This window comes from Salarias fasciatus, chromosome 9 (assembly GCF_902148845.1).
Source record: "Salarias fasciatus chromosome 9, fSalaFa1.1, whole genome shotgun sequence".
NCBI lineage: Eukaryota > Metazoa > Chordata > Actinopteri > Blenniiformes > Blenniidae > Salarias > Salarias fasciatus.
This window is the reverse complement of record NC_043753.1, coordinates 15,319,243-15,334,927: the sequence shown is the minus strand read 5'-3', so window position 1 is coordinate 15,334,927 and position 15,685 is coordinate 15,319,243. Positions and strand designations below refer to the sequence as shown.

Below are 15,685 nucleotides of genomic sequence, written 5' to 3'. Positions count from 1 at the left end.
TAAAGCAAATCCTCCCTTTGAAGCTGTTAGCATACCTTACATATAACAGTATGTGTGTATGTATGCGTGCATTTTCACAGATTACAGACCTGCACGCTAGTGTGCAGAGGTTTTATTGGCCAAAAACGGGTGAAAAGTGATTAAAAAGGCACAGGAAAACTATATTTCTAACTAGAGATGGAAGGAAAACGGCCAAACAGCTTGCGCAATGGCAGAGGCAGCAGCAACAACGAGAGGCCTAAGAACAGCTGACCAACAGAAAACTCTATACAACAAACTGGAGCACATACGAATGCAACCTGAAGAGATAAGGGAACAGCTAAGAGGAGAGCTCCCGTTCAGTGAAGTCTGCACTGCACTGGCATGTTGACGTGATGTTGACGACAAGATGAAGTTCAGAGAGAAAAAAAAAAAAAAAACATGGAAAAAGGTCGTATTTGGTGGAAACATGCCGTTGTTTGGTAACTTCCTCGAGGACTGACTTTCCTTATGACACAGTCGTTCTCTTTTTTAATCTCGGGAACATCTCGGGCGCGTTCTTCTATCCCTTGTTCAGACCATGGTGGTCAGCTTGTCTATGAGATCGTCAATGGTGTAGACCATGAGCTTGATGTCGTCCTTCTCGGACATGCGGTGCTGGCCGTGTCGCCGCAGGATGACGTCGACGTCGGGGCTGAGGACGCGCTCCGCCACCTGCATGGAGATGTGCCAGGGGACGTCCTCGTCTTTGAGCCCGTGAATGAGCCGCACGGGGCAGGTGATGGGGATGGGGCTTTGGAGCACGCAGTGGTTCTCTGCCTCGCGCAGGAAGTCCATGCTAAACTTGTAGAGGCCTTCTTCCGAGTGCTTGGTGGGTACCGTCCACTCCCCTTTCTCCTCAAAATCTTTACGCGTCTGATGTTTAAACATGAAAGAGATCCCAGTCAGAATTTTCAAAATGAGAGAAACAAACAAAAATCATTCATTGATATCATTAACTCCACCCACCTCTATTGGAAGAGAGTTGAACGATGTGACAATGTGATCAGCAGCAGTGGAGATGCCCACCAGCGCCGCCGTCTTCTCTGGTCGTGCAATCGCCGCCAGCAGCATGAGCCAGCCGCCTATACTGGAGCCCACCATGATCTGCGAGTGAAAACCAAACCACACACATCGGCCGAGAGTCAAAGAAGTACCAGCTTCAAGAAGATCCCATCAAAACCTTCCATCACATGACACAGCAGATTCATGCTCTGCAATGGAGCAGTGGACAAATGTAAGGACACAGCGCCACCTTCTGGAGAAACTGTGAAAAAAAAGGTAAACTATTAAAAACCTGAAATTGTTGCATTGCTCCTGGATTTTCTGCTGGAGTAAATAAAAATACTAGTGATTTTCTAATAAACCTATTTTCATGGTGAGAAACCAACAAACAGTCAAAAATACAGAAGGTATTATTTTAATTCTCCAGCTTGATCTTTGAGTCTTTATATTGTTTCTCCTAAGAAGACACAACATAAATTACATTTTTTTTCCAGTCTTTCTCTTCTGTTTTTTCTTATAGTCGCTGCACCTGGGTGCTTTGGTCCCACCGTACAGAATGATATATGCATAGTGTTTGACATTACAGGGCTATTTTTAGATCAAGAATTTCGCACTGCATGCTATCACCTCTAAACAAAGTTTAACATCCAAGCGCATTTTCAGGGCAAAGCAAACATTTTGTGCCAATTATGATTCCAGGTGGAATTTCTACACAACTGAATCTGAGGATTCTTGTGGTAATACTGGATCAGTTTTCATCTAAAAACAATAAATATCATGTCTAGCAGTTTCACTATATAGACTGAAAGATAATGAGTTTAAGCAAATCTATAAGGAAAAGTTATTTTAGAAACATCCTCCTCCATCTGAATTCTGTTGGGTGAAACACCACAATCTCAGATTTCAAATAGTCTGTTTGTGAAAAATGTATTGTTCAATTTTATTCTTACTTACTGGTTGATTTCAAGAAAAGTCTAGAAGATATACGTATAAATGAATGGCATCATGTGCATGTTTCACTGAACATGAAGTCACTGACATGAGCTATTATTTTCTTCATATAATTCTTGTCTAGTTTGCTTTCCAACATTTTGTGAAGTTTGTCTAAAATGTCTGAATTGTCTTGGGGAGGCTATTCCTCTGCAGTTAACCTTTCATATATAACAGAAGCAGTCAGTTGGACCAGCAAACCTCCAAAATCAAGCCAGCTTCTTGAACCCCGAGGCTACCACTTTTCTCAAACATAAACCCAGGATGAAGGATATACAATAAAACTAATTTTATTTTTTCCTCAAGAAAATTTCACTCCAGAAACAATTCTAGGTCAAAGTCACCAACAAACAGGTACCTGACTGGTACCAAACGGGTGCAATGACCTCCAGCTGCCCAAAATAAACATGTGGAATGTCCAGAAAATTGTGAAAAAAGTGGAATGCATTAAAAAAAAAGAAAGTTTGCAGGGTTTAAGCCAGGCTCATTTCAATTCAGGGAAAAACGAGACGGGGTCAGACCAGTCCAGAACATCATACATTCTAAACTCATGACAAATAAAACGACAAATTTTGACAAATATTTACCTGTGGTCCTTCTGCTAATTCATCCAGCACAAAAAGGACATCTTTTTTCCACACACCAATAGTTCCATCTGCTAACACTCCCTCTGAAGCTCCATGTCCTGTGTAGTCAAACCTGCACAGACAACACAGAAAAAACAAATAATACAGGTATTAGAAGCTGAAACAATGAAAAACAGAACTTGGAAAATGTATCATAACTCCTAAAAACTTGTAAAAATGTCAAGTCTACAAATCAGTTTTGTGAAAGGTTTATGAGTTCACGGTTAAGGAGGTCAATGTGATTTTTTTCCCTTAAGTAATACACAAATGAAGAATCATTTTTTTTAAAAAAAGAAGCAAAGCTTGAAATTGTGAGAAGTGTTTAAGATTTTGAAATGATTCACTGATTAGTCAAGAAAATACAGAGCACTCTGTACTGACAGCTATCTATGACTTCTTACATGTTATCAGCAGCTGTTTAAGAGTCCTCATCATTGTAATTGAATTCCTTTTATATCTAGAAGTTTGAAGTCTGTTGAAACAAAGAATTTTTTTTTTTTTTGAGTGGACAACATCATTATATGAAACAAAAATCTACTGTGAAGCTACAGGGTCGTGGAGTAGAATATTCTGGATTTGAGAATGGGCTCCTTTTGTTTAGTGTTTGAATATAACCATGTGCTTGTGTGGGCTTTCTCCAAGACTGGCAACTTATCTAGGGTGTACTGTTGTCACCAAGAATCCCCTCAAACATCTTTGGATAAAGTCACGATGTATGCTGGACCGCAGGAAAATAGACTCACCTCAATCAAATTAAACAGTTAAAAAAAAGGAATTATGCTATTTTAACCTTATAATCCTCATAATAATATTATCATCATTATCATTCATACATACAGCTGAAAGGAACATATATATGTTCTTTTCCGCTGTGACATATCTTAGATTGACTGTGTCAATCAATAAACACGGATTGTATTTAATATTGTGGGTAAATTTTGTTTTACATGTGGTGAAATAGTTACTTTAAATGAAAACCCAGCCTGTAGAGGTCCTGGAAAAGCGTGGTTGATGCATATCTCTTGGAGGCTTTGTGTGGATGTCTTACCTGAGGTATGAGTGTCCCAGTGACCTACAAAACTCTTCCAGCGCCTCAGCTTTCTGCCCATTCATATTGGAGCCATACCCAGGGAGGAAGAGCACGCCCGGGCTCTTCCCCTTCACTCTTCTGTAGGCCAGCTTTGGGAGGTCTGGTCGTGACGCATACTGGACTGTGGATTTGTGTCTCCTGTCTCCTAGTGGACACACCAACGCACGCATGTTATCCATAAGACACAAAGTACAGCAGGACTTTGCAGCTCTGATAGCAGCACATGGTGTCTGGACGACTAGCGGGAACGGATTTAGCACGGATGGGATAACGTTTACAGATTTACAAAATTATCTTAATCTAATTAACGCCTTTATGCGACAAATTACCTTAAAAAATTAACGCAGCAGCGTAAACGCCGTTTACATCATGTCCTAAATTTTTTAGGACGGCAGTGTGGAGCCACACCCCCTCTGACACCTCAAATACGTTCACATCCAACTACAGCGACAAGAAATCAATGGTACACAAAGAGGAGACTCCGACATACCCTCCAGGCGCTTTGAAGACAGAGCTGCGAGCCCTCCATTACTTAAAATGTGTGAAAGTCCTCTGCGGCAGGACCTCAGTGCGACGGCAGCCATACTGCTCCGAGACCACTGGCCAAGTCTCGCGAGGCTTTGGAAGAAACTCTCGTGGACTTGTACTCTCGTCCTGCGGTGTGTTGCTGAACCACAACTACAGCAAAATACCCCAAAATACACATTTTCCTGAAAAAGACATTGTATTCTGATTGTTACTGGTACAAAAATAAAAAAAAATTAAAAAAAATAAATAAAAAAAGTAACCTGATAATGTCTAGTTAAGCCACTGCATAAGTGTTTAAAATCAATAATGGTCAACCTAAAGAATGTTGAGGACCTCAAAATACAATCAGTTCTAGCAGAGAGCTGATGGATTAACAAGGGTTGCGTGAGAGTTGCAACTATTGATTTACCATAAAGTGCTAATTGAATTACACTTACTGTATCAAAAGGTGCAAAAAAATTTTCTCACATTAAAATGCATTTAGCTTGACATCATTTATTGATGATAAATGGTTAATTGATGTTGTACTTCAGATCATTTTTGCATGCTTTGAAATGGAATGCACTGTTGCTATATTTGTAGTACTTGTAGGCCATGTGTTCAATCAATCAATCAATCAATCAATCGATCTGGTTTTTAAGCTTTTGTTTTAAAAAGCACTGATTGTAACTTTATTTTTAAGAGCTCACTTTCTTGTCATGAGCTATGTCATAGAAATTAAAATTATTAGTTGCCTGATCACAAGCAGTTCCATTAACATTCATGAAGAAGGTAAAGGACAATACAGTAGAAGTAAACTGAAATTAACATATTGCATAAACAATAGCATCCTGTTGTTTATTTAACTGTATTTTAAGTTGCGCCTTTTATAATACTGTTCCTATTATGAAGGACTGCAAATAAAACGTGTGCCAACTTGTGTATTTGTTGTTAAATTATCAGGTTTTTTTTAATCCATTGCTCCTTCATTTGTGGCTTTTTGGAACAGCCACGCATCGTTTTTTTCTCTTGCTTTGCGAAGCACCCTGTTAATGTATTTTTCTAAATTCTATTAGACATTAAGCACATTAGTCATCTGACTTACAGTAGTCTATCTTCATATGACAACCTGTGATATAATAATAATAATAATAATAATAATAATAATAATAATAATAATAATAATAATAATAATAATAATAATAATTCCTATGGGGTAAAAATGTCCATACACAAACATAAAAGTGTGTAAGTAGGTCAGATCTGATCCACACACTTTGTTTCTTCAGATGTGCTGCTGGAGTAGAGCAGGTCCCCGGTGGACAGGGGGACATTACTGTGCCTCTCGGGGTGTGAAGGAGGCTAAATGCGCCCCGGTGTGCGGGATCCGGGCAGAGTGGAAGTTGCTGCGTGTTTGTGAGTGTCATGTGAAGTGTCAGTTTGTAACATGACTCAGAGCGTCACAGGCGGAAGGTCACGGAGCAGCAGAACGGAACGGAAGCGGGAGTAAAAAAGCCTATCCGCCATTGTGGAATATGGTGAGGGATATTCCTGTAAGACACTAGTCACTTTCAGACTGACTGATAAACACCATCTGCGGTCGGATCGCTCGCGTCGGTTGACGCCTTGTGCGCAGACACGAACGGGGTCGCTGTTATAGTGGTGAGAGGCGGAGAGGATCCGGCGGATCGTCGTCAGGTCCGAAGCACGGCAGGAATACGTCGTTAACGGTGTGATTGGACAATCAGAGGAACGAGCCAGGAAAGCACTGAAGTGCTGAGAGTGTGTGTGTGAGAGAGAGAGAGGGGGTGAGAGAGGGAGAGAAAGAGAGAGAGAGGGGGGAAGCCGTGGACAGTCTCACAAACAGCGATCCGTTTCGGTTCCTGGAGGATGTCTGCGACCACAGTCGATCAGGTTCGTGTTGCCGCTGAGCCGAACCGAACCGAGCCGAGCCGTGTAGCCGCGCGGCGACGGGAAACTTTGCCCCCCCCCCCCCCCTCAACAACAGTTTGATTCGCGTTCGGCACGCCGGGATCACGGGCTTCCAAAGTGTTTGATATGTGATAGCTGTTAGCCGTCATGTAGGCCGGCTGTACTACCAACCAACTCTAGCTGGAGCCGGTTTCCAATGCGGCAGCGTTTACTGGATGTCAGAGCGCCTGACATATCCGGTCAATAACACCGAGGAACCTGTATAAATGTTAACATCCGGCCTGATGGCTGCAGCCCGAGGTTACTACAGCCGACTGTCATAACCGCCGTGTTGGGATTCAGCCTGCTCTGTGTGCGTGTGCTTCTCCTTTCCTGTCGTGATCTGATAACAGTCCCCTCTCTTTTCTCCCCCTGCTCGTTATTTCAGAGACCTAAAGGACAAGGGAATAAAGGTAAGGTCTTCATCTGCGCTGTTTGGCACTGCAGCCGTTTTTTTTCTTCTTGCTGTGACTTGAAATTAGCATACATGCTATCGAGGTATTTACTCGCTGTGCTTTCATATTGCAGCTCGTTTGATTTATCGTTTTTGTATCCTCCACATGTGATTTATCCTCTCTCTTTCTGTTCTCAGTGCAAAACGGATCAATGCATCAAAAGGATGGTGTGAATGATGATGATTTTGAGCCTTACCTGAGCGGCCAGACAAATCAGGTAACATATGTGTGAACAGAACATAAAATATTCACAGAAAACAAGTGAAACCCCTCAGTGGGCATAACTGAAGAGATTGGGTCCAGTTTTTAAGAGTACCTCATGGGTTCAGACTTTGTTTCTTACAACATCCTATAGTGTAACAAGGTATTATTTATATCAGGGGTCTCAAAAGATTTTATATCAGGGGCCACATACAGCCCAGTTTCATCTGGAGTGGAGCAGATGGGTAAAATAGCACAATATTAACCTTTAAATGTAAACTTTAAAGTTTCTAGTTGTTGTCATGCCGAGTATACATCATGAAAATGTCTATTTTTGCAAAACTCACTGAACAATTACCTGAAATTATTACAGTCTCAAAAATAAGTTTAATGATACCTTCTGGTGGAAAACAAGGTGAAATGTCCACAAAATGTCTTCTATAACTGTTGCATTGTGCTTGTTTTTACAAATTCAGCCTGACAGCATGGTTTTGAGGCTAGTTTTCATGCCATAATCACAATATCTCAGCTGTGCAGGTCTCAGTGTTGTCTGCTACTCTGAAGAATGTTGTTTAAAAAAAAAATCAATTTGGAATTTTTACAGTTTGCTTGTTGGTTTAGTCGGCCAGATTAGAGCCTCTTGCAAGTCTGGTTTTGGCCCACAGGCTCATGTTTCACACCCCTGATCTACATAATCGCTCATGTCAATTCTACATGTAGATAGATCTTAAATTGTGACCCCATCAGTTATGTTACACATGGAGACAGTTCCCCTCTTTTGACTGCTCTCTGAGCCTAAACGCTGAGAGATGAGATATGCTTTCAAAACTGGACACACCTGCCGTGTTGCAAGTTTTGTGTTTGCACAGGTACGCTTGCAGAGGTGCATTTACTCTGTTAAGTAAGCCAAAATACAGTGCGCTGTGAATACCTGTTTATTCAGCCCAAAATAATCACAAAGTTGAAGCAAATGTACACATTACCCACTCAAAAGCTGCCATCTTGGCAATGTAGTAGAAAGTTTGGGAGGTGTAACTGTTGCAGAGTCTTAAACTAGACCTTACTATACAGATGGAGTTTCTGTTGATGCAGCCGATGCACTAAAGATGTAATTAAAAAAAATAAAAATAAAGCCAGCTTTGGTGGGGGATGATGTTAAAACACTGACGTTTCTGCCTAAAAGCAGTTTCCATTTTGAGAGGATACTGACATAAAAAATAAATATAATATATGTTACAATACACAATCATAGACATACAATCACACACAGTTAATCGATTGGTATTAGTTCAAGTTTATTGTCATATGTACATCAGAAAACATGTTTCCCTGCAGTAAATAGCAACAGTAATAGCATTTAAAAGAACATGTAAAATGGAAAACTGCAATTTGTATCTGTATTTTAGTTTACATTCTGTTTGTCTCATCATATGTTTGTCTTTCTGTGCCACACAGAGTAACAGCTATCCACCAATGTCTGACCCCTACATGCCCAGCTACTATGCTCCATCCATTGGTTTCCCCTACTCTCTGGGAGAGGCTGCGTGGTCCACAGCAGGAGACCCCCCTATGCCCTACCTTACGACCTATGGACAGATGAGCAATGGCGAGCCGCACTTCATCCCTGACGGAGTTTTCAGCCAGCCAGGTGCTCTGGGAAACACACCTCCCTTCCTGGGCCAGCATGGCTTTAACTTTTTCCCTGGTAATGCAGACTTTTCCACCTGGGGTACCAGTGTTTCTCAGGGTCAGTCCACACAGAGCTCGGTCTATAGTAACAGCTACGGGTATGCTCCCAGTTCGCTGGGTCGAGCCATTACTGACGGACAGGGGGGCTTCGGAAGTGACACTCAGCTCAGCAAGGTCCCAGTGCTGAATAGCATCGAGCAAGGCATGGCGGGGCTGAAGCTGGGTACAGATATGGTGGCCGCTGTCACCAAAACTGTAGGCTCACCCTTAGGAGGCACGGCAGGTATGAGCAGCATGGCGGCCAATAACCTCCCTCCGTCTGTCAGCTCGTCGGCACCCAAACCTGCATCCTGGGCAGCCATTGCCAAGAAGCCGGCTAAGCCACAGCCCAAGGTCAAACCTAAAGCCAACATTGGGATGGGGGGAGGCATCACCATTCCCCCACCCCCCATAAAGCACAATATGAACATTGGTACTTGGGACGATAAGAGCTCTCTGAACAAGCCCCCGATAGCTCAGACTATGATGCCTCACCAAACCCTGGTGCAGCAGCCTCTCTTAGCTCAGCCTCAACCCTTGCTGCAGAACCCTTTACCCCCCCAGCCTCAACACCAGCCCCAGCACCAACACCAGCCGTTCCAACTCCAGTCTCTCCAGTCGCCCCAACACCCCCAGGCTCTTGCCCCTGGCCCGCCACACCTGCACCTTACTTCCCAACATGGCCCCCCACAGCACCTTCATCAGCAACAACCCCATCAGCCTGGTCCACCCCCCAACCGCTGGGTGGCTCCGAGGAACCGGGGTGAGGGCTTTGGTCTGGGGGGTGGAGTCCCGATGAGTGCCTCTCTTTGTTCTGGAGAAGTGCACCCAGTGCTGGAGAAACTTCGTGCCCTCAACAACTACAACCCCAAAGACTTTGACTGGAACTTGAAAAACGGACGCGTTTTCATCATCAAGAGCTACTCGGAAGACGACATTCACCGCTCAATCAAGTATTCTATCTGGTGCAGTACAGAACATGGCAACAAGCGCCTGGACGGCGCGTACCGCTCCATGGGCAACAAGGGCCCCCTGTACCTGTTGTTCAGCGTCAATGGCAGTGGGCACTTCTGCGGTGTGGCCGAGATGCGCTCACCAGTGGACTACAATGCCTATGCAGGCGTCTGGTCTCAGGACAAGTGGAAGGGCAAGTTTGAGGTGAAGTGGGTTTTCATCAAAGACGTGCCCAACAACCAGCTGCGCCACATCAGACTGGAGAACAATGACAACAAGCCAGTGACTAACTCCAGGGACACTCAGGAAGTGCCTCTGGAGAAGGCCAAACAAGTGCTTAAAGTTATCGCCACTTACAAGCATACCACCTCAATCTTTGATGACTTTGCACATTATGAGAAACGTCAGGAAGAGGAGGAATCTCTGAGAAAGGTGAGATAAATACACATAAGAAGACCCTTGTTCTCTGTAAATGCCTTGTTTGTATGCATGAGGCAGTTCACTTGAGCGAGCCTTTAATTCAAAGGGAGGCTAACTTTCACTGAGTCACTGCTGCAGGCTATTGTCAGACTGTAATCAGCTGATTTTATTCCACCTGCTCCGAGGTTGTAACATCCTGTAGCTGAATGAACAGTGTGCTGTAAATGGAAGTTCCCAGAGGCTTGTCAGCAGATTGACATTCCACCATTATTCATGAGCAAGGCTCGGTAAACTTTGATTTCTCATCAGCCATCTTGCGCCGCTCAGATTGTGACGATCTGCACAAGTGGTGTTCGACACATAGAGGTTTCCTGAAATAGTCCACATTCCTGGCATTCCTTCCCTCAGACAAAGGCAGATGTACGCTCTGAAATCCCTTTGAACACCAAGCCTCTGTGCTCTAAACAGGCTCCTCATGCTTTATTAGCCTTTAACAACATAAGCCAGCGGCCTACAAACTGGCTGCCTCGGCACAGTTGGCACAGATTGCCTTGGATATTTCAAAGTGTTGATTTTTTTTTTAAAAAATGTTTTCGCAGCAAATCACAAGATAAAATGCATAATAGCAATCGTCTGTGCGCAGTATCAAAAAGCATGCTAAGTGTAAAGAGAGGAAACTAGGACTATGTTGCAATAATAACAGTGGCGTACCGTAAATGTTTAGAGTAAGTAGTAAAAACAGACGCGGCTGCCGTGGAAAAACAGCAGCTGAAAAGCAAACGACGTGGTAGCACTGAGATCATTCTGCTGCATCCATTCTCACATTCACCAGTATGCTAATCTAATTGCCTGGAGAGCGCCGTGATGACCCTCTCGCTCCTTTTCTCCCACTCCCCCTCCGCTGGTGCTCCATTGATGCTGTATTGACTCCTCGCCGCTGACCTTGTTAATATGCACTGGGTTACTTTCTCATAAATATTTCAAGTCAATGTTTTCAAGGCATCTGAAAACAACCTGTCAGTAGAAAGCCAGTCTCATCGCGGGCCGTGCAGCCGTTGCGCCGCGCTGCTTTTGCAGCCCTGACCTCCTGCATGACAGGATCGGCCGGCTGAGGCCTCGCCCTCCTTCACATGACAAGGTTAATTGTTGTTTGGCCTGTCCCTCCCGAACTTTGAGCTGTGAGGGGCGTGAAACCAGCGCAGCTACCTGCGCAAGAACACCCTCCCAAAATGTCTTTCTTTATATAGAGATAACTTTTGAACTGAATCATATTACAGGATTTTATTAGCACAACTAATTGGACTATTAATACATCTTCTTTACTCTGGAAGTCTACAGAAGCTCACTGTGTTAGAATGACTCTAATTTTGCTGTACTGGCAGCAGCTGAATGATCTTAATCAAGATTTTTATAACATTGGAGGACTTTGTCGGGGGTAAATTTAATTAGCAATAACATGATGTGATTATTTCAGTTCTGCCCTGCATTTCATTTTCAGTGACATAACCTCCAGATCCTCAGGACTGTCAGTCAGGTGTCTAAAGTGCGTGAAGGCTTCTGTCAACTCGTGGCAAACTGTGCCCTCAATAGCAGGGAAACTTTACATCTGCTCGATGCTCTGCTGCCTTTCAAAATGGGCGGTTTAGTTTTCATGAAAATGCAGCCAAGCCCCTCTTTCAGTTCCCCTGTTATTCACAAATCAGAATTAAAAAGGAATGAAGGACTTTATTCATCCCCAAGGACAGTTCTGTTACTGTCATTAAATGGAAAATAGAAAAGAAAGTAAGTGAAACAATCAGTCAGCTAAAGATTCAGAACGCTTATCAGACAATAAGCATTGAAATGGCAAACTCATTGCCAAGCATGGCTCATAATGCACGGTTATAAAGTTATGAAGATTACATAATAGGGTCTTCAGATTTGCAATATCGTCTTGATTAAGTCCAAATGAAGGAATGAATCAACTGTATCAAAAAGAATTCCAGATCACTGTTTCTCTCCAGAAGGAGTTCTGCTCAGTGCAGTGGAGTAATAATCTTTGAACCCACTCTAACAATACTATTGACACAGTTTCTGTCTATAAAACTACTGATAAAATACATTTTATCGGTTATCAGACCTGGGTCTCAGTGACACGACTCAACTGTTCCAGGACATGAAGATATTGCTTTTTATCCATAATCCCATTTTTAACTTCCATGCTTTACCATCAGCAACTGTGAACTTGTGATATTTCTCTATTTGTAATCTGTAACACACGTACAAATATTTAATATTTTGAGCCTTGTAGTGATTACTGGCGCCTGTCCTGCTGTGTCCATGACGAAGCAGGCTTCTTAATACAAACTGACTGTGGTTTCATGCTAGTATAAACAGAGCTGTATATTTGGTCCGTGTATACTTCAGTTCTTTCAAACTCTTTCAGTGTGTTTGTCTTCCACCAGATACTCTCGCTTGCTCTTTCACCTACTTTAAGCAGAGCTGATACAGAGAACACAATCTTATTCAAGGAACCGTATCTCAAGCCCTAATCAGTCAGACGGTCTGAAATGAAAGCAGTTTATTGGGTTACATGATTTCTTTGGCACGGTTTTTTTTTGTTTTAACTTAGAAATGTATTTTTGAGAGTTCTTTAAATAGCGCCCACAATCCACTGTTTATCACCTAATTCAGTATGGTAATCAATGCATCCCACATCTTTTCGTTCTCTAACCTTAAATAAAGAAGAGAAAGTCAAACTGCAGCAAGTTTTTTTGGGACAAAGCTGCTTTCAAAAGAAAAATTGACCCCATACAGTTTGGGTTCTGTACTTTTTTTCATTTTCTGAATAACCAGATCCAGTTTTTATCTTCCCCTTGGTTAACACTAAGCAGTACATTTTACTGTGTGCCGCCTATATTCTTTCAGTACTTTTATGAAGTATTCACTCCCCTGACAAATGGCACAGATTAAATTAAGTCTTATGCTCATCAGATCTTTAAATCAAGTAGTTTCCCTGCAGCAGAAGTGTTCTCAGAGGCTCTGACTTTGCCCTGTCTCCATTTATCAGATGCCACTTTATTGCCAAAGTCTGTGCTGCGCTTTAATATTTCCCGTGTCAGACTTAAAGAATGCATATTCATGTGCATGTAGAAATGTCATCTTGAGGTTTGCTGACTCACATAAACAAAGACGGAAATCAATAAAGGAAGTATTTAATCTCTTCTAAAGAACTAAACTCATGTTGATTGCCTTCTGGACTGCATTATAATTGCGTGTAATCAGGAATCTTAAAATATAAATGTAGGATTTAAACTGCCACACATCACGTTCAGCCAGTGATTGTAGATTTCCTCGCTGCACCCTCGAGTTTAATCCCAGCTCCACTGTATAGAGCAGTGCATCTTCATCTGTTGACACTATCGAATATATCCAGCTTTAATGTACAATTATCCCCTGAATGAGGAGACGGAGAGCGCGTCTGATGATACACTTTCAGCTGCTATTTATGCCTGTTTCTCTCCCTTGTTGCTCCTCTGCTGTCACCGTTCACTGATGATCTCTTCTTGTTTTTGTTTCTCTTGCTAGGAGCGCAGTAGAAATAAACAGTAACCTTCAAGCAAGCTCTCTGCTAGAACTGCAACACTAATGATGTAGGACCTTAAATAAAAATTTTTTTTTTGCCTAACCACAAAGGAGGAAAGGCTCTCACAATCTTTCCCGCTGAAGACGACAATGTATCTGAACACTTGAACATGACAATAGATGGACTCATCTGTATCCGTTGACTGGTGCATCAGACTTTGTGTTCCTGTCTCACGAGAAAAAGAGCATAATCCACTTTGAAAGAAAAAAAAAAAACTGTCTTTAAAGCACTTTCAGTCCCTCTAAACAGCCTCTACCAATAACTCTCTAACGCTGTTCTTCTTTAATTTTTTTTTTTTGTTTGTTTGTTTGTGAGCGACTAACTGATTAACCAGAGTAGTCAAAAGATTTCACTGAGCTTATTTGTAATTTTTGTAATGCCTCAAATGTTTGGGATATCAGTGTACCACATCAGGCCCTGAGAAGAATTCCAACATATGTAGAAATTAATCTCATGTTTGAATCTGTATCCAGCCGCCGAATGCTCAGCACTGAATGATTGACAGGTGGGATGAAATAATTGGGAGACAGCCACGATTATGCCAATCATAAGATGTATCCTCCCTTTACCTGTTCCCTTCCTTTTGGCATCTGTTTCTGTGTACCAAAAGATTATATGATTATGCAGCGGGCCAGGCGAGCGTCGGCCAGTGCACATCTTTGTTTTTTTGTTTTTTTTGTTTCGTTTCTTTTCTCTCTTGTGATTCTGTCATTCTGAAGTGCATTTGTCTGAGGAGAAACCTGCTGCTCTGTTGGGACTGGCGGCGGCCCCCACCGGCCCCCCCCCCCCTGGGCGACCGTCTTTGCTCTGATGTTGATGTACTCGACCGTACCTCAGGCTCAATCAGACTGTCTGTCCTCCACAACTCTTTTTGCATTTTTGGGAGCATCTCTGTGTCACTCCCCCCCCCCCGGTCACCCACCCAGCCAACAACTCGACTCGGCGGGGATTCTCCCAAAAAGGCAAGACATCAACTGCAAGGATGTGACAGTTTTCTCTTCTAGGTAACTCACTAGCTAAAATAAAATTACTCATGTTTAGCGCAAACGTTGCTGTGGTGTTTTTCCTTGTTTACCTAAAAATGTGTCTCCACAAAGTTTGACCTTATTATGTGTTATTTCTCGGTGTTAAATCCTCCACATTAAATCAGCCGGTGATGAGATGAAGCTGTGTGCGGCAGAAGCCTCCCTCTTCAATTTATGCGTAACAGAGGAGCATAAATTCCCATTTCATGCCATTTGAGTTCATTAATGACGAGCAGAGTGAAGTACACTGGTGCCAGAAGGGCACGGCTAATCATAATTTGAATAAAAAAGATGTACAACAAATAAAGGGGGGGGGAGCAACATCAGTAAATGTACCAGCTTCAAGATGGTTTGAAACAACTGCTTGAATATAAGAGCAGATATTAAAACACACGCTGTACGGTGAGTGGAGTGTTTTACGTTACCTGTGTGGTTTGATTACAGTCTCAAAAGGCTTTTCACACTTAAAAAAAACCCAACAAAACGCCAATCAAGGAGCATTCAATACACGAACAAGCAGAACCAGGAACTGAATCGCCAGACGTGTGATGGGAAGAAGACCTGCTCTACCGCCGGAGCCATCCATCGCAGAGCAGACGTGGACAACATGCACATCTGCCGGACTTGCTCATGTTCACTCATCCAACGCATCGCTTACTAAACCATCCACACTGGATACCTTCAATCAAAAAAAAAAAAAAAAAAACAACACTTCATAGAACTAAAAGTCACAATTTAATATCAGCCCAAGAATAAGTACAGACCTAAACACCTGCTAATGTTTTTCCTCCTCCCAGTTTTTAAGCTTTGAAAAAAATCATCATGAAGCAGTCATCAAGGACACGAGTTCCTCTTAACAGGATGCAAAATAAAGGTGAAGAAATGTTAAATACACATTTGGTAAACTGCAATGCTTTCAGTTCTATTAATGTGAGATCTCAGAAAAATATTGTCTCAGATTTGATTGGTAAGATCATCATTGTGCGATAAACTGAAGAAAACTGTACATTGAGCAGTTAAAGCTACTCACAACTCAAAGGGGATTAATGAATAGTATTGATCACCTAAAT

At 42.5% G+C, this 15,685-nt stretch overlaps 2 protein-coding genes across 4 annotated transcripts; one reads left to right on the top strand and one right to left on the bottom strand.

Moving 5' to 3' along the window:
• Positions 1-97: 97 nt before the first annotated feature.
• abhd10b (abhydrolase domain containing 10, depalmitoylase b) lies at positions 98-4,350 on the bottom strand. Of its 2 annotated transcripts, none has more exons than XM_030099263.1 (5): positions 4,220-4,350; positions 3,688-3,874; positions 2,601-2,712; positions 988-1,125; positions 98-894 (listed from the first exon to the last, which is right to left on the bottom strand). In XM_030099263.1, the coding sequence occupies exons 1-5, from the start codon at positions 4,311-4,313 to the stop codon at positions 553-555; spliced, it is 873 nt and encodes a 290-aa protein (XP_029955123.1). In that variant the 5' UTR covers positions 4,314-4,350; the 3' UTR covers positions 98-552. The 2 variants fall into 2 exon arrangements, with proteins under 2 accessions (XP_029955123.1, XP_029955122.1); XM_030099262.1 differs by having other exon boundaries at positions 3,688-3,879; positions 4,222-4,350.
• A 1,272-nt stretch (positions 4,351-5,622) lies between these two features.
• On the top strand, positions 5,623-14,638 carry ythdf3 (YTH N6-methyladenosine RNA binding protein F3). 2 transcript variants are annotated; one of them, XM_030099261.1, is made up of 5 exons: positions 5,623-5,774; positions 6,596-6,620; positions 6,800-6,879; positions 8,319-9,977; positions 13,533-14,638. In XM_030099261.1, exons 1-5 carry the CDS (start codon positions 5,772-5,774, stop codon positions 13,554-13,556), a joined length of 1,791 nt encoding a protein of 596 aa, XP_029955121.1. In that variant the 5' UTR covers positions 5,623-5,771; the 3' UTR covers positions 13,557-14,638. The 2 variants fall into 2 exon arrangements, with proteins under 2 accessions (XP_029955121.1, XP_029955120.1); XM_030099260.1 differs by lacking the exon at positions 5,623-5,774 and adding an exon at positions 5,783-6,150.
• Positions 14,639-15,685: the final 1,047 nt, after the last annotated feature.